Source organism: Seriola lalandi, unplaced genomic scaffold (assembly GCF_002814215.2).
Source record: "Seriola lalandi dorsalis isolate HSWRI2012SDOR001 ecotype SW California unplaced genomic scaffold, Sedor1 jcf7180002054559, whole genome shotgun sequence".
NCBI classification, from domain to species: domain Eukaryota; kingdom Metazoa; phylum Chordata; class Actinopteri; order Carangiformes; family Carangidae; genus Seriola; species Seriola lalandi.
The window spans coordinates 1,125,042-1,142,870 of NW_019525112.1; the positions used below are offsets into that span (position 1 = coordinate 1,125,042).

The 17,829-nt window shown below is 39.6% G+C and overlaps 2 protein-coding genes across 2 annotated transcripts; both read left to right on the forward strand.

Annotated features, from left to right (window-relative positions):
• Positions 1-1,435: 1,435 nt before the first annotated feature.
• On the forward strand, positions 1,436-7,197 carry cfap91 (cilia and flagella associated protein 91; the record flags this gene model as incomplete). The annotated part of the gene is made up of 16 exons (XM_023415848.2): positions 1,436-1,540; positions 2,202-2,359; positions 2,499-2,561; positions 2,730-2,786; positions 2,886-3,064; positions 3,262-3,439; positions 4,058-4,215; positions 4,342-4,512; positions 4,622-4,761; positions 4,832-4,942; positions 5,040-5,111; positions 5,368-5,514; positions 5,594-5,815; positions 5,941-6,089; positions 6,194-6,285; positions 6,486-7,197. Coding segments are annotated over 16 exons (2,214 nt in total), but the record flags the coding sequence as incomplete, so codon positions are not given.
• Positions 7,198-7,466: 269 nt separating this feature from the next.
• nr1i2 (nuclear receptor subfamily 1, group I, member 2) lies at positions 7,467-14,868 on the forward strand. Its single transcript, XM_023415829.2, has 9 exons — positions 7,467-7,622; positions 8,663-8,841; positions 10,516-10,646; positions 11,074-11,243; positions 11,331-11,641; positions 11,726-11,871; positions 13,651-13,767; positions 13,949-14,054; positions 14,142-14,868. The coding sequence occupies exons 2-9, from the start codon at positions 8,669-8,671 to the stop codon at positions 14,296-14,298; spliced, it is 1,311 nt and encodes a 436-aa protein (XP_023271597.1). The 5' UTR covers positions 7,467-7,622; positions 8,663-8,668; the 3' UTR covers positions 14,299-14,868.
• The last annotated feature ends 2,961 nt before the right edge of the window (positions 14,869-17,829 follow it).

The following is a 17,829-nucleotide window of genomic DNA, read 5'->3' on the forward strand; positions in this document are numbered from 1 at the left end:
TCGTTTTAAGATTCATCTTAAAATCAGGGTGGGGTTGGGGTAGTGGTTAGGGGTTTAGGCATTTAGAAGTGATGTTTGAGGTTAGGGTAATGCATTCTGTTAGTAAATGTCCTCACAAAGATAGAGGTACAAGTATGCGTGTGTGTCTGCTAATGTGTGCGTGGCAGTTTCCCCTTGATAACACCAACTTCCTGTTTATGTCAAAATCAACCTTTTAGCTACACAAAAAATATTCTCTAAAGGGTACAGAAAAAAAATTATGCATATGAAGCAAATCAATAAATATGTCTTCATTAAAATTAATAATAGGCAGATAATTAAAAGAACAGAATATTCTGCACATTGGTCTAAAGTGCAAAGTCATTCTAGCCCACACATTTCAGAATTTGTCTGTAGTTGTTCAATTTTCACGAAGGCTGCTGTATGCTAAAATGTTGGGACATTCTGCAAGTGAGGGAGATGTTATAACTAGATTTTCATTTATTTATTTATTTTTTATTACACAAGTGTTTAGCCTGCGCTTCACTTACATAATGATATGCAAGGCACCAGAAATTCTCATTTGAAAAAAAAAGGTTTGTACTGAACATTAAAACACGTGAGTGTTATAGATAATATAAAACTCATATATTTACGTTATGACCATTATTTTTAATAAGCTCAGCTATGTTTATAAGACTGTATTTTTTCATTAGCTTGGTGTGAAGAATGGCTTTTAATACTACGATACCCATGAGCCACAGACTCCGTTGCTATGGAGAAGAACCAGTGACAAGCACAAGAGCCTTTGCAGTTGAGAACATAACATTACAATACATTTGCACAACAACCTAGAAAACGAAAATGACCTAATTTAAACAGTTTGATGTACTGTCAAGTTTCTATAAAGTACAAATTGTAGCTTCTGATTGCCCTTATCGGAGCTCGTGACTGATGAACTGATGGTTCAAATCGAAATGCTCCTTGGGAGTTGTAGTTGACCTCTCCTGGTGGGTCCCCTTGCGTTTTTTGGTACATAGACTTGTACCTTTGACTTTATCAAAGAACCTAACATTTTCTAACGCAGCTACTCACCATTGGGTAGCTACTCAATGTTGAGTTTCAAACCCAGACAAGCCTTGGATGATCCAACTGATCCAACTGCCAGTCGCCTAACTTCTACGCAGAAAAAAAATCTAAATAACCCCGCCCACTCCCAAACGCCAAGTTTACTGTCTCCATGGTTACATTGCTAAACACCGCACAGAGTACTGCGACAGAAATTCGTTGGGTAAAAAGTTTTAATTTTAATACGAAAATGAGCGTATCTGTCACTCGCACGATTCCTAAGAAAAATTATGCTGATAAAGTTGTTACGCGACAACGGGTTTATGACTACTTGTATGGTGAGTAAACTCAACTTAACGCTAGATAACTTTGGAAACGTGTTAGCTGACTTGGTTCACCTGAACTGAACGGGTATTCTTTCGCTACAGATCCGGTTTACACAGTGTCATCGGAGGTGGACCATGTCAAGGCCTATACGTCTAAGGACCGACTCGTAAGTTGTGTACTCGATACTGGTTGTGTTTCTACAATTAGAAATTTGTCCTCAGATAAGTTTAGTAATAATTAGGTTAAAATCGACCAAGATGCTCCAACTCTTTATTTGAAAGTGTAATTTAACATTAATTAATTTAGTACAAGTACTAAGTTAGAGACAACAGTCATTTTGGCTCAGTAACTCACAAATACAATACATTATATTAGGTTAAATTGTATTATTATTGCCATAAATTGTTTTGGTTAAGTGTTGTTGCTTGTAACTGCACACAGATTTGTTAAGAAATGATAAGGTGTTGTCTTCAGTTGTTTACCATTCAAGATAAACCCATCTTTAAACTTGATGCAGCATTTTATCCCAGAATAGTGTTGAGGCATTTTTAAGCTGACATATGCCTTTATTAAATAATAGCATGTAGAGTTATGCTGTATTGTATAGACTTATGTTACATTTTTTAAGTTATATTTTCTTTAACACTAATTTACCAACTTTCTGTTTACCTCTCCTCCAGTAGGTACAAGTTGTTCCCTGAAGTATCCTAAACTATGACACATAGCTAATTTTGTTTCTGAGTTGATAGTGTTTAAATATGACAACAAAGAAATGGACTGACAGTGAATTGCAGTTGCTAACAGGTATTTCTATTTCTCTTAATCAGCGAAGAGTGCCTGACTTTGGGTCTATGTTCAGTAGCCTGCCCCACCACCCACGGTATACTATTCAGCTGGACCCTGCAGACCCAGTGCCGGCATCTATTGATCGTCGCTGGCGAGGCCACACAGAGCAGCGCAAAGAGGCATTGCAGCAGCTGGCTGGGTAACACGAACAGACACCATTTTAAATGACTTGGTTTTATTAATTAAAAGTTAATATTTGTACTCTTTACAAATATAAACTGTCTCATTTGGCATATTTATCATTTTGTGTCTATGATTCTTGATTATCTTCTTGACAGGGTTATTCCTAAAAGGGAGGAGTGCCATGTGACTGGAGTTGATCGCTGGAAATACTTTAAACGGTTTGATTAGCCAGCCTACAATCTGAAGCTGTGAATATGGTGGAATACAATCATAAATACATACATTATACTATGGCAGTTTACAAAAGACAACTGCCATGCTGCTCACATTTCAACTGTAAGTATTAAAATAGTCTCTAATATGGTCTTCCATTCTGTTTCCTTTAGCCCTCTAATTCCTGTTGCACAGCAGGTTCCCCCAGATGTGATTTTTGCTTTGCCAAAGTAAGTTCAACTGGCTCAACACATTCATTTATTTTTCAGCTATTTCTGTTGTGCCCTTTTAACTGGGTGAGGATATACCCTCTCTTTTTGTCACTTCAGAGAAGACTTTGTAACGACTGGTGGAAAGAATGCTGAACAACAGCCCACTCACTTCACTGTGGGGGTCCAGACGGACTACAGGGAAAGTGAAACACAAACAGACCCATATAGCCCTGAGTTTGTGATACAACCTGGGACGACTCCCTCAGAGCTCCTGCAACTAGCCGCTTTGACTTGGGGTACAAAAGCAGCTGTTCAGATCTTCACTAGTTACAGACTATACTCTATGATTGTAGCTAATAATAACCTTGTTAAAATCATGAATGTCCAACCTTCTACTAGTGCTCTCATGTCTACCTGTACCTACCAGATGAACAGTCTCTCTGTACCTTCACCTTTACTTACATTTAAACCCTCTGATAACAATTTCCCTCAGGTCATGGTCTGCCTGCAGGCTTGGCAGAAGTGGAAATGATAGGGCGGGCACGTGCCATGCAAGCTTGGGAGGCCAGCCTTCCTCCACTGGGTGACCTGAGTCAGCTTGACAAGAGGAGGCGTATGATGGAGGAGATGGAGGCCAAAGAGTGGGCTTTCAGAGAAGGAGAAATCCAGAAGTGAGTGGTAACGTACTACACTAATCTGAAAAGACATAAATAGTGAAGTAAACCACAACCTGCCTAAAACGTTGTTGGTGCAGTGTTTGGTACATATTTACCTGTTTACTCGTACCTCTTGGGGAAGTGGTATTATATCTTAAAAACCATCTGCCCTCTCATTTGCCATACAGCAAACCATAAAGTACTCAAACTTGTGTAGTGACTGTCATTAGACAATGTAGTTATCCTTAGCTCTAATGAACCTTTTAGCATCTTCCAGCTCAGTGTGTTGGTATTCTAGCTGTTAGGGTTACTGTTTTGGTTCACTCTCCCCGCTCTCATCAGAATCATTTACTATACATGCACTGTGAATCCTGTGTTCATAGCTTGTTTCCACTGCCCCCAAGTGGTAAAAGAATTAGTTACTAGAAGTTTAAGCAGAATGAATACATGCTGACACATGGATTTGAACAAGGTTTGAATAAAGTAAAGCCAAGGAGGATATGTGCGATATATCAATTTTCTTGACTTATCAAATAATCTTGGTGAACCTTTCCTCCCCCTTGATGTTCCTGCTGTCTCTACCATGAACAACCTGCCCTTCTGCAATGCTTTGTTTCTGTGTGGGGTGGCCAGATTGCAAGAGGCCCGTCTTGCTGTGCTGAAGGACCTGCTGAGGCAGAGAGATGGGGCCCAGAAAGAAGTCACAAACGAGAGACTTAACCTAATATTTTCTAAGCACCAAAAAGACAAGGAGACCAAGCTCCAAAAGATCCACAATGACTACATGAGATGTAAGACAACCACTGCCTCTGCGCTAACATAATATCCAAAATAATAATTAGAAATGTATTATTCAAGGGTTTGTTTCAACCCCTCTTATCCAATGTCTTTTGTTTTTCATTTTTATTTTTGCTTAGCGCTGAGAAAACTGGAAGCTAAGAGGAGAAATGTGGAGGGGAAGCTAGAACATGGTCTTGTCAAAGACTATACAGAGTCTCAGAAATATGCCCCTCAGACCCACAGGGGCGCGTTCACCAGGAGTGCCTGCTACAATGAGTTAAAAACCCACTACTTAGACACATATGAAGGTCTGACTCTAAATACTTTTGGACAAATAGAATTTAACATGTTTCCATAACAGCGCCTCAGAGACAACAGTATCCTTTTAATTTTAAGATAGCTTTCTGTCACTCACAGGTTTGCAAGAGCTTGAGGCAGGACTCTCTGCCTCAGTCCTCAAGCCCTGGGTGAAAAGACACAAACCCAAAGTTAACATCATCAAGTGTATGATCCAGCCCCCTGCAAGCAGAGCAGTAGAACTGATGAAGAAATACAAGGTAAAGCAGGAAGAAATATTTTCATTAAGCACATCACTGAAGTTTTAAACACACAATTGTCTCTCCACAGGCCCTGAGGGAAGAGAACGATCAAGTGACAAAGAAGTCCCTGCGTTTTCTTGTCAAGAACGAGAAGCCTGTTCCTCGTCCTGTCACTCCCAGAGTGGAGGAGCCACCAGAGGTCAGCTAATGTCTCTGAGTATAAATGACACTGACCTTGTTCATCCTAAATGTATTAGAGATGGTATTTATTAATTCACTTATATGTCCCTCATTAGGGGGATGAGGAGATAGAGCTTGCAGTCATCCACTTGCAGAAACTACTGAGAGGAAGAAGTATCCAGTGCGAGGTCTGAATGTGTCTGTCTGTCATATACACACACACACACAGAGACTGGTTCCTATGTGTGTGTGTGTGTGTGTGTGTGTGTGTGTGTGTGTGTGTGTGTGTGTGTGTGTGTGTGTGTGTTGGTGTGTATGTATGTATGTGTGTGTGTGTGTGTGTGTGTGTGTTTACCTGCACATCTGTTATGCTTCAAAATGCCTCCAGAAATGTTTGCATGTGTTTCAAGTTGTGTATTCACTTCTGTCTGTGTTGTTGTACAGATGTTTAAAGGCAAGGAGAACCATCTGGAGCTTATCCACGAACTGAGGACTGTTCATGCCTTGCAGAGGGAGGAGCAGGAGCTACAGAAAGATGAAAAAGGGCTTGTAATCACCCTGAAAAAACAGAGAGACAATCATAGACACAAGGTGAAACACAGACACGTTCACATACAAAATTTTAAAAAACATTACACAACATAAACTTAAAATCTCTCTCCCCTCCCAGACCTCTCAAGAGGAGGCATCTCAGGCAAGAGTGGTAGGTGCTGAGCTCGAACACCTGTTCGACACCTTGTCAAAGGAGCTGATTCATCTTCAAGAAGAGCGCAGGATCCATGCCTTTACTATACTGGCTGAGAGAGACCGTCGCCTTCGAGAGGCTGAGGAGAGTGGAAGGAGACAGGTGGAGGAGCGCAGACGCAGAGAAGAAGATGAGATCTTTAGACAAGTACTTACATATTTTCTGCTATGAGTATGCAAAGGAAATTGTTATTAGAATAAAATGTGTGCACGGGTGGTGCAGATATCTTAATGATGACTATGTATGTGTACGTCCTTAATACTGTGTCACAGGTGGTGCAGGTACACCAGGAAACTGTGGATTTGTATTTAGAGGACATCATCTTGGGGACCTTGGAGCAGACAGCTGACCAGCAGGCTAGAGAGGAGATCCGCAGGAGGGCAAAGGAGGTCAATGATATCGCTTATGCCATGGAGGAAAGGTAATAGACACCTCAGCATGTCTGCTGATGCTTTCTATTCAGTAATTCAAACCCAAGAATAATAAACAAAAATCATTTGTATGTGTGTGTGTGTGTGTAAGTAGCCGGAACAATCTTCAGTCAGAAGAAATTGTGTCAGAGCTGGTGTACAGCTTCCTCATCCCAGAGGTGGAGAAGATCAGTGTCAGGCAAAGAGGTTTGGGAGGTTTTTCTGTTTTCACACATAGAATGCAACTGCACCACCTTCCCAAATGTTTTCAAATAATAAAAAGAAACTAATAATACATTTTTTTTGTAAATTATATGCAAAATAGGCAGTATTTGCAGCAACATTTAAAAATAGATTAAAAGGCAGAAAGTATTCACTGGTTTAACCTTATGATTTCTCTTTGCCAGTGCACACGAGGCAGCATAGACACTTGCAGGCAGCTCGTGGTATCATTCATGGGACTGCAGAACATTCTGGGATCTTTCCTAGTACTCTGGGGGCCTCACAGTTGACCCATCCCTCTGAAAGAGCCTCCAACCAAGCCCTCGAGGAGATGATCAGCCAAGTGGAGCAAGAGCAGAAGAAGGAAGCAAAGCAGCACCACCATCAAACTGAGTAAAGAATGGACAAAATATATTAAAAAATATATATGGTGTGAACTGCAGTATGTCTGTATTTGCAGTTTCATATTCATCATTGTGGGTTAATTATAGCCCTTTGACTATTACTTGTGTATTTGATCTCAAATGTAAAGTTTGTTCCCACGTTTGCCGTCCAACTACAAGTTACATTTGGACTCAGAGCTTGTTAGGTGCCCTGAAGTGACTTTCTGTCATTATCCTGCAGTCTTACACAACAATCCTGCAATAAACCCTACCTTCATAAATTGTAATGTTCAATTTTTGATTTAACAACACGATCGTTTTAGAGGATGTAGTTTGTGGTGCTGTTGAACTGCTTTGGACAAGAGAGGGGTTTGACCATTAAAAGGCAGAAACACTTCTAACATTCAAAGGTGAGGCAAATCCCATCAAACTGTCACAAAAACTGCCTATCAACGGCTGATATCAGAAATGTTGTTCTTAGAAATGCATCGTAAAAAAAAATCTCACCATTTGCCGTTGTGGTAAATGCAGCTTGGAGCAGAGACAGGGCAGAGATTTCAACATTTCCGAAACATCCATTTGTCAGCACAGCACAACACAGCACGGGTCAGAAGCTAACCCCGTATGAACCCATCTGCACTACCTACGTCATCGCTTGGGGGTGTTGAGGTCATGAGTGGTGCCAAGGTGAAAGATTGTAAACGGCGTGGGCGGTGCTGGACGTCTAACCCCGCCTTCCTGCGGGCTGCAGCGGGGAATGCATGTAGCAGCCAGTCCCGTATCAAACAACACGTCCAACAGAACAGGAAGAGCTAATGCGATACTCGTTCACGCCTGTTGAGCGTTGAGTGAATCCTAAAATCCACCGGGATTAACAGCGGTGAGGTGGAAACCTGTGGACTACATACAGCTGTTTTGACATCTGGAATCACCAAATCAGTGAGTTGAATGATCTCGATCATGGTTTGATTAAAACTCGACCTTTAACCAGGTAAAGGAGGAGGGCAAGGAAAGGCAGGTGTTTATATAAAAGGTTGACAGAGAGCCTCTTACTTTTTTATTTTAAGTTATTAAAATAAAAAAGTTCTTAAAATTAAAATCAGTTTGCTGTGTTACAGACTTATACCTGTCTGCAAAATCAGAGGTATAAGGCAAAAAAAAAAGGTTAGGCTACTTTTAATCCACGTTTTCGTGGACGTGGATGCATATTATGATCACATCACATTAAATTTATATTGACATTTTAAAATTTAGATTCATGAACACAGAGAGTACTCTTCTTTTTTCTGTTTTTATTTATTCATTTATTTTTACATGAAACAAATTCCTCTAGGACTCCCACTTAAGCTGCATTCAACAAGCTTTACTGTCTTGAGGGTGTGAAACAATTCAAATTCTATGGCCATGTTCATGTTGCCATTATGTCATATTTCTATACTAGATTTAAGTGTTGGATAAAAGTCTAAAACTATCATTGACAAGCAGTGGAACAGCATCAGACAACTTCATGATGAAGCGTTACCGCAGGGGTGATGAATCCTATAGAAAACTGCACTGTTCACTACTGCACCACTGCAGTTTCCAGGCACTCCAGAGAGCTTTGTGTTATTTAATACTACTTGATGGAGTTTGAAATGGTTCCTCTTTGTGACCATTTAGCCTCAGGGGGCTGCTAAGAATTAGCGGCTTTTAATAGACACTGCACCTTTATTCAAGAATATGGTAGAGGAAATGATTCAGCCACAATTTTGCTTTTTTTCCTCATATTTGAAGGCAAGATCATATGTCTTCTGTACATTAATTGTGATACAATAAAAACTTTTTGCAAGAACTGTTAAGCTTGGTCTCAGTGTTGTTTTGCTTGTAGTTATTAACACTAAAACCTCACTTCCCGCAAGCCCTGCCACTTCAGTGTTGCAGTCAGTGTTGCACTTGAAATAGTAAGCTAGTGGTGTTAAATTTTCTAATGACCCCTTTAGGTAAGCATGAGCAAGAAGCCCACTGGAGCAGAGACCATCTCTGAGGCACTCATGAGGCAAAATGAAGAGGAAACAGTTTCTGAAGATGAGGAGCCCAGAGCTTGCGGTGTGTGTGGAGATCAGGCCAAAGGTTACCACTTCAATGCCTTGACATGCGAAGGCTGCAAAGGCTTCTTCAGGTGAGGTTGTTTCATTCACCCTCTCTCGCTCTCTTCATCAGCTGCAGCTTTGCGAATTGGCGTCTGAATAGATACAAAAACAGAAAACTTTTTATGACACAGTACATCAAGTTCCTGCCGTCACGTAATGGTGAAAATAAACTGAGCAAAAAGATTTTAAGGGCCTGTCGTGTACTCCATATGTCACACATAGTGACAAATCCAAACTTAACATGTCTGCAGTCATCAGAGGTCAACTCTATGACCTCAGTGAGTGCGACCTGGATGGGAGTACATTTTCCATAGTACACTAAAATAAAGTTGGAAGATTAACCACTGATATTATATTTTACATGATACAGTACAGGTCCCTACATCTCTTACTCCTACTCCTACTCCTACTCTCTCTGCTTCAGCTGACCAGCCCGAAGCATCACATTACATGTGTATTTATACTGAGTATGAATTGAAAGGATTTATATCTTTGCATTTTCTTTTTACCATCATACATTTTATGTGATAGTTCTATGAGAAGTAAAGAGAACTGTGTGAAAAGAAGCAGAGACATTCAAAGTTTGTTGTGGAAATCTTAAAAAAGATAAAGACTTTAAAATCTTTGTGGTTTTTATTCAACATAGCTTTTGCAAATGGGCTCAGCACTTATACAGAGATCAATGGTCCCCATAAAGTGAGAGCCTCAGAAAAAGACTTTTCCAGTCTATTGTAGGCCTACTACAGCAAACAAGGATGTGGGAGTATCCTCCTCTCATTAGCTGGTAGCTACTGACTTTAGGATGCACAAGCAGGTAGCTTTAAGTTATCAGGAGTCAAAACCTGATATGTGGGGATAGAATACAGACAGAGACCTACTCCTTTCCCACAGTCAATGACAGTTCAGCTCTAACTGTAACAGCTTATCAACTACAAAGAAGTTTGACTGAGGTTACATAAAAGCACACATATGGTGGATTAAATTGTCTAATTACAATAAGAAGACAAGTTACAAATACAATCACATGAAAATTTTCCACTACAAAGTTTTGACCACAGCGTCAGTGCTGTTGCAGCTTTAAAACACAGTTAGCAGAAGTATATCTAGCAACATTGGAGAAAACTGTAACAAGATGTGATCAATCTAGTATCGGCTTTATGACAATACCAGATTATTGGAACTAGGAAACATTTCGAATATGAAGATTTACACAATGAGCAACATGCTTGAGAGTATTTCAGTCCATTAGAAAATCACAGTAATCCAAGTCTTACACAGGGAATCATCAGGTCACTAGAAGACAATAAGATTTTTTTTTTAAACTGAAAATAACTGCTGCTGCTGGGTACATGGTTAATTTGCAAGGTGAGACTGAACCAGAAACTTCGGGCCATACTTGAGCTGCCACAGTATTAGTTAATTAATCATTAGCGTTGCCAATAGATTTCTCATTTACTCACTTATTCAGATGCACTGTAGCTTATGGGTCAGGCAACATTTCTGACACAAACGACGGCCCCAATGTTTCGTTATCATCTGGTGTGGGAAAACATGTTTCATTCTGTGCCTTTGGTGTTACATTCATTTTACTCAATTTCTCTCAGTGGCTCGTGCAACTAGTCCAAAGTAATGCTATGATGTAATGGGATTTCTAAGACTGATTTTTGTAAACTGTTACTAAGTGGATTCTTAAATAAATTCAGACGTGCCATAAAGAGGTCAACGCAGCTCCGCTGTCCATTCCTGAATAAATGCAGTATAACAAAGAACAACCGCCGGTCATGTCAAGCCTGTCGCCTCCGTAAATGCCAGGCCATAGGCATGCGCAAAGAAAGTAAGTAACATCCAGACACAACAAATCATTCCTTTTCGTTTTAAGACAAATGTTTATTTTTGATTTCATGCTGTGCTGTAAGAAACTATTTAATGTTGTGAGGTGCTCATCATTCAATTATTACTATATATATATATCACTTAATACTGTTAGACATATTATAATAAACAATACATTTATAGTGATAAAAAGACACCAAACATCTCGATCATGTGCATTAGGTAAAAGAGTAAAAAATAATGTTTTAAAATTGAGATGCTCAGCCCTTCTTTGCTGTAGAAGGAAACCCTCTTCTTTCATGTTTGCTGTATTTCAGCATAAACCAGCATTAAAAGTATAATTTAAAATGTCTTTGCAGGAGTAATTAAAAAATATAAAGCTAGATCTACTGAGGAATATGTACTTATGTATTTTTGTGTGCCTGTAGTGGTCATGTCTGAGAAGGAGGTTTTGGAGAGGAGGATCCGAATCAAGAAAAAAAAGATGCTTGACACCCCAATACAGCTCTCATCCCAGCAGAAGGAAACCATTCAGGAGCTACTCTGTGGCCACCGCCGCACATTTGACTCAGCATTTTCCAGCTTCAGTGGCTTTAGGGTGTGTGAATGACTGCAAACATCTTTGAGGTGTTCATAATCCTCATTGTCTCAACTTGTCTGACTGACTTTTTCTTTTTTCTTTTAGCCTATGGACAGAATCATCCTTTCTGTGAGTGAGTACAACCAGCCTACAAGGGAGCCCTTTAACCCCCTGACAAACTGCCCTACAAACATCTGCACTAAAACCAGTAAATCTGCCACAGGTCCCAGAACATCCTCATGTGCCAACTTCCTCTCCTCCTCCAGTTTTTGTGGTTCCTTTGAAAAACAAAAGAACCGAGAAGGAGAAGAGGTTACAAAAAGCATTATTTTTACCGCTCTTCCACACTTGACTGACCTCACCACTTATATGATCCAGGACATCATCAGTTTCTCCAAAAGTCTACAGGACTTCAGGTAAACATGTATGTCCCAGTGCGTATTCGTATATGTCTCAGCAGGTATGTTTCCTTATCACTAACGTCTATTATCCGCTTACAGGTCTCTAACCATGGGGGATCAAATTGCTCTGTTGAAGGGGGCCACATTTGAAATTATGCAGATCCGCTTCAACATGGTGTTTAATGCTAAAACAAACATCTGGGAATGTGGCCATATTACATACTGCATAGATGACGCTGTACGAGGTGAGACTGACACAAACATGCCTTTATATTCAGTGGGATAGGCTCGGCTGTTTCTCCTGTACCGTGTGAAAATGTACAGATGAGTTCACACACACACACACACACACACACACACACACACACACACAAAAAAAACACTTGGATGCAAACAGGAACTACATGATATTCTTTGTTAATTTTATAATCTTTCTAACCTCTTTGATCTGCATATAAACAGACAATTCGTATTGAAACCTGTATTGATTAATATTTTGGTCACTTGGGATGACATATAGCAAACTGTTGTCTATTAACACAGACACAGAGCAAGCATATCATTCATTTGGGGTTGTGTACCTAGAAACCTGGTTAGTGTGAGTATAATATTCACCTCAGCCCTGTTTGTTTCTCCTTCTTCTGAGGGAAATCTCTGGCTCTTTAGCACCGCTATGTCTGTCTGCTGTTTGCTGCTGAGCAGGTAGTGTACAGAGGGTTCATGGTAGCTTTTTTGCAGAAAAAGCTACCTGCTGGAAACAAGCTCAGGTTGGGGGGAAATGATTCTCTGTTTCTTCACTACAAGCCACTAATTTCACTCACAAGTAGAAATTTGATCCATTTTTTTAAGGAAAGAGCTGAAATCACATGGAGGCTCAAGTTTCACTGAATTTGTCATTGTTTGTCAGTGTCACGACACCTATTTTGTTGATTTTTGAAGTGATAAAAAGTAAAGAAGTAACATTAATTGTGGCACCTTCCCAAGTCAGACAGTGCAACCGTAATTATAATCAAGTCTAATTAATAAAAAATACATTCAGTAATGGTTACCTGGCGTGGATTGGAAAAAAAAATCAGTTGGATGGATAAGATTGTGAGACAAATGAGCTGATGTCGATTAAAGAAGCAGTAACACAAAGGTAAACTATGTCCAGTATGTAAGGAATCAAGCTTACAGCTTGACAGTATGTGAAAGTAACCTAAACAAAAGCAGCCTCAGACATGTGGAGCACCTCTGATTTACAGATGTAACTCATCTGAGCAAAAAGCAACGCCTGCACATTGACATTTCAACTTCAGCATGATCTTTGTAAAAAAGAGACTTTTTTGTTAGATCATGGTCACTGCGGAGGCGTTTCTCATCTCACTTGTGCTGGTTTCCATTTGCCTTGCAGAATTTAGGTTAAATGTGAAGATTATTAACACTAACATAAATGCAAATTTCATGATTTTTTCACGATATTGCAACATTTTATTTGTGAGCAGTCAGACATGTGATAACGCTTGTGTGCACTTCTCTCGCACCTCTTATCATCGCAAGTCTTCGCAGGTAACATGACTCCTGGATGAACATTCGCCAGAATGCTGTCAAACTGGTGTTGTCTGCTCCTTTTCTAAAGATTAAACAAAATGCAGTTGGCATTCATTCAATGTCCTCAAGCCTGGTACTCCCTGCCTTTAGCTGGTAAACTGTCTGCAATTATTGATATAAAGGAAACAATGATTTTGTCTATATTGTTCACCCCTTAGTTAAATATCTTGAAATTCTCAAAGAAAAGCCTGTATTCACATAAAAGTTGAGGCTGCAGACTGTTATGTATGAATGGTCTACACATAATTATAAAATAAAGCCTGGAAGAAAGAAAGAAAAATGACCTGTAATGGCTGTAATGGTATTTTAGCACAATGTACAACAATGCCAGAATTGCTGTTCTCACTTCTCATTTAACCTGATTCCAAATTTCCTGTTTCACAATAAAAGCTTTGCTGTCCTGTAAATGTCCTCTGCTCTCCTGTGTTTTGTAGCGGGTTTCCAGCCACTCCTCCTGGAGCCTCTGTTCAAATTCCACCACACACTACGCACACTGGGCCTGCAAGAGGAAGAGTATGTTCTTATGCAAGCCATGTCCCTGTTTTCTCCAGGTAGCAGCATCAGTTCATCCCAGTCCTATCTAATCAATGATTTATGAACCCTGTAAATATTTTAAACTTCAGAAACAGCCAAGCATTAAAAAATGTATTTTCAGACATCCTCAGGTTCAAGTCCCTTTTGGATTAGCAGAGATTTGTTATTTAGTAAATCTTATGTTATTCGACCTATCAGATCGTTCAGGTGTGCAGCAACACAGTGTGATTGATGAGCTTCAGGAAAACTTGGCACTGACACTAAAAACCTGGATTGACTGCAAGAGAACAGGCCCCGAGAAACAGTGAGTGAAATACAAAATGCCACTCGCAGCAGCTCACTCAGAAACCTTTCACATACTGATCTGCCTTTGTTTCCTCTGTTACTTCAGTTTGCTGTACCCCAAAGTGGTGGCCTGTCTTACAGAAATGAGAACAATGACTGAGGAGTACAGCAAACAGGTTCTGCAGATCCAGGACATCCAGCCGGATGACATCTCTCCCCTTATATTGGAGGTGGTCAGTAGAAACCCCTGTGATGACTTCTAATACAGACACCTACTGTACATGGACTGCTAAAGCACTCTGGGTCCACCTCTGTTATTTAAAAATGGAGACCCCAAACTGAAAACCAACTGAATGTGCTCCTTGATTTAAAGGGAAGTATTCTGTTCTAAAATCTAAAATCACGAACACATGAAGATGCGTGTTCATGTCATCTGTCCTCTGCACACAACCTGCAGGTCAAAGAAACCATGAGTGAAGCAGCATTAACTTTTACAAAGTTTGTTTAAACTGGTTACACTACTGTTAGATTGTGGCGAATTTGTCACTTTTGTGCTATTTGTTTAACTTACACTAAAAACATATTGTGGGTGCATGAATGAATGTTGACTTCAAGTTGGGAGGTTTGATGTTTTTTTGTCACACAGAATTGTCTGTAAAGTGTGTTATTTTCTCAGAGAATGAAAAAGGGCTGCAGTTGCAAAGACAGTCTTTGCTTTTTACAGTTGTTACCTCAGTTTGTGTTTAGTTTTGTGTTTTGATCATGTAAAACAAAAGTGCTATACACTTATTTTAAATAAAACGGACTAAAAGTGCTCCTGAGATTGAAGTGAATGATGGTGTTTCCATGGTCATTGGCAGCAAGGAAAACAGTGCCCCCCTGTGGTTACACTTATACAAAGGATAACTCATTAAATAAGGGACTAGTCTGTTGGGGCCATTGCAAAGAGCCAGCTGGTGGGTGTAAAATTTTTAAGAATGGTCTATCAGTCTAAACATTAGGAGACTTTCTATAATGTCATACAGCCCACTAGCCCGTGTATGGGCCCAGTAGAAGGTTCTTAACTATGGAGTAAATGCCTAAACATTTGTCAATACATACTTGCTGTACCTCAGTAAATCGGTTAGAGTCTCTAGAATTCAAATAATCGGTTCATTTTGCGCCAACCATAAGCACATAAATCTGATTTATTAATATCCTACAGCACTCTTAACAGCTGAGCATGGTGACTGCTTACGTTTAGATGTGTAGAAGTCCTTCTACATTCCACCACTATTTGTATTCCTTTAGTCCATAAGGGTCCACAGATCGCAAAAATCAAAAGGGTTCCTTATAAAAAGTATTCCAAGTTATGAATAGCTTCATGAGAAGTCGAAAGCGGACGACCGAGCGATTTGTATCAGCTGATCTTCCCTCACTTCTCCACTCTCTCCGTCCAGGTGCATCTGTGGCTTTGTTAGCGGGTCTGCTACATCCATGTTCTGCTATTGTTTGTTAACTTTCTGGCTACAAAATGGAAAGATCCAATCAGATTTCACTCCAGGGGGGTCTGGGGAAGACAAAAAGCTTAACTTAGCCTAAGAAGTAATGAGGTGTTCTCCCTGTTGGAAAAAAGCCTGTTTTTTTCCACAGCTTTTCTGAATGAGGCTAGCTTGTAGATAGACGTCTCCCCTGACCAATCAGAGCAAACTAAGGGGGGTGGGCACTTCAAATAGAAGGCCAATAGCTTGTGAGAGGTGTGGAAACAGCATGAGAGCCTGCAGGCTGAACTGTAACAGAGACAATGGTCAGCTCTGTTTTGAATGGTTCCAAAAGGTTTCTTAGGCATGGAAATCCTTCAGTATGTTTTCTATTATTTCATATTTAAGAGTTAAAGCACATATCTCCCAGTTTTCCTTTTAGAGAGGTTTATGGGCGCCAGTGAAAAAATTAACTCTAAAGGCCTAAACTATTAGGCCTAGAGGCCTTGAAGCATCACAGATTTGACTAGATGTATTAAGTATTGTGGAGCTTTTTCTTTGTTCTTGTATAAAGTTGATCCTTTTTGTAGTTATATAATATGACTTCTTTGCAGGCAAGGACTGAAAAATACTACAAAATACCATGTATGAGCGGATATAGTTTTAGGTTGGGTTGTAGGCACATGTAAAACAAACACATCTTCAGAAACTACAATACGTTACCTTTCAAATGAGGTCTCATAAATGCATTTTGGCCTTACAGTTTTTCTGCAATAAGCTTATTAAGTTTACATATGCAAATTGATATAAATTGGGTTTAAAACAGGTTGTCTCTAAGAGGATAAAGACAATAAATATAACTTTTTGTAAAGTTTAATAAACATGATTCTTCAGGGCAGGCCACAGTGACATGTTGATATTTTTGTAAACTGCTAAAAAGAGCAAACAATGCCAATTAATATATAGTACATACTGTAAAAAAAAAAAAAAAAAAAAAAAAAAAAAAAGTAGTAGTAGTAAGTATAATTAGCAGGTCTCCAGGGGTGATGTGTCAGAGGTTGTGTTTTATATCTAAGAATAAGCACAAAACCACATCATTCTTAAAAATGTTGCATTTTGCAACCAAAATTGTACTGAATGGCTTCAGGCATATTGGCTCCGACAGGAAATTTGCTTTACAAAGGTAATTTAATTGGCTTTTATAAAGAGACAAAAGCACACTCACTAAAAGAAGGTGTAGCAGACAAAGAGTTTTATCATTTCCAGGCTATCCTACTCTTTATTTAATGCAAATTACAGTACCAGGGAACTATTCCTCAGAGCACGCAGAGGGAGTATTTACAGAGGCGCACATTTAGCATACCTTCACAGAACAAAAGAAAAAACAAAAAACAAATGAAATAAAAATTTCAGTCACAAATGGAGGCATTCAAGTAGTAGTACTGTTATACAGGATGTTTTTGTAGTATTTTCTATGATTTTTCTTTTCTTTAACCCCAGTTAAACCCAGTTAGCATATTAAACTAGTATACATGCTAGTATAATATACTAGTACGTATACACGCTTGTCTTCTTTTTTGGTAACTTTTGTGGTGTTTTTATTGAACTGGAGTTAGGGGTAGGGTGAAGTGGTCAGACTTTCTGGTGGAGGGTAGCAAGACGTTCATGAATGCAAAATTACAGCAAGCAGGAGACAGGAGAAAGGCTACATGACTCGACCCCTTTAGGTGCTACTGAATTCCCCCCGAAATATGCAGACAGGAAGGAGAAACAAGCAAGAGGACAGAGAAACAACAAAATATCCAGAGAGAAGAAGAAGAAGAGAGTCAGAATACATTATTGCCTCTGAGGATGGCTCATCACAACTACATCATAGTTTGGCTTTGGTAACAGAACCAACACTGTGAGTAATACAGAAACTGTACTGTATTATATATACAGTATATGAGGCGTCTTTTTTAACCCCTGCTGCCATCCACACCACCCCTCCCACCCTGCCACCCACTTCATGCCCGGGAGTCCATGCCAGGACTGTGGTATACATGTTTGTGCGTGCATTTGTGTGTCCAAGATAAAACATCTATTAAAATAAACACTTGTCTAGTTTATCTTCAGTTAAGGAAAATATCCTTACAATTAACAATGTCTGTATATTACATTAAGTGTGCAATGAAAAAGGGAAAGAGGTGTAAGTGGAGGGGGATTGAAAATCAAGTGGAAGTGCGTGCATGTGCGTGCGTGCGTGTGTGTGTGCGCATGTGTGAGTGTGTTGCAGGATAGCAGGACATTCAACAGCACCAAAGGGAGAGTCACGATATAAGGGTAGATGGGTGG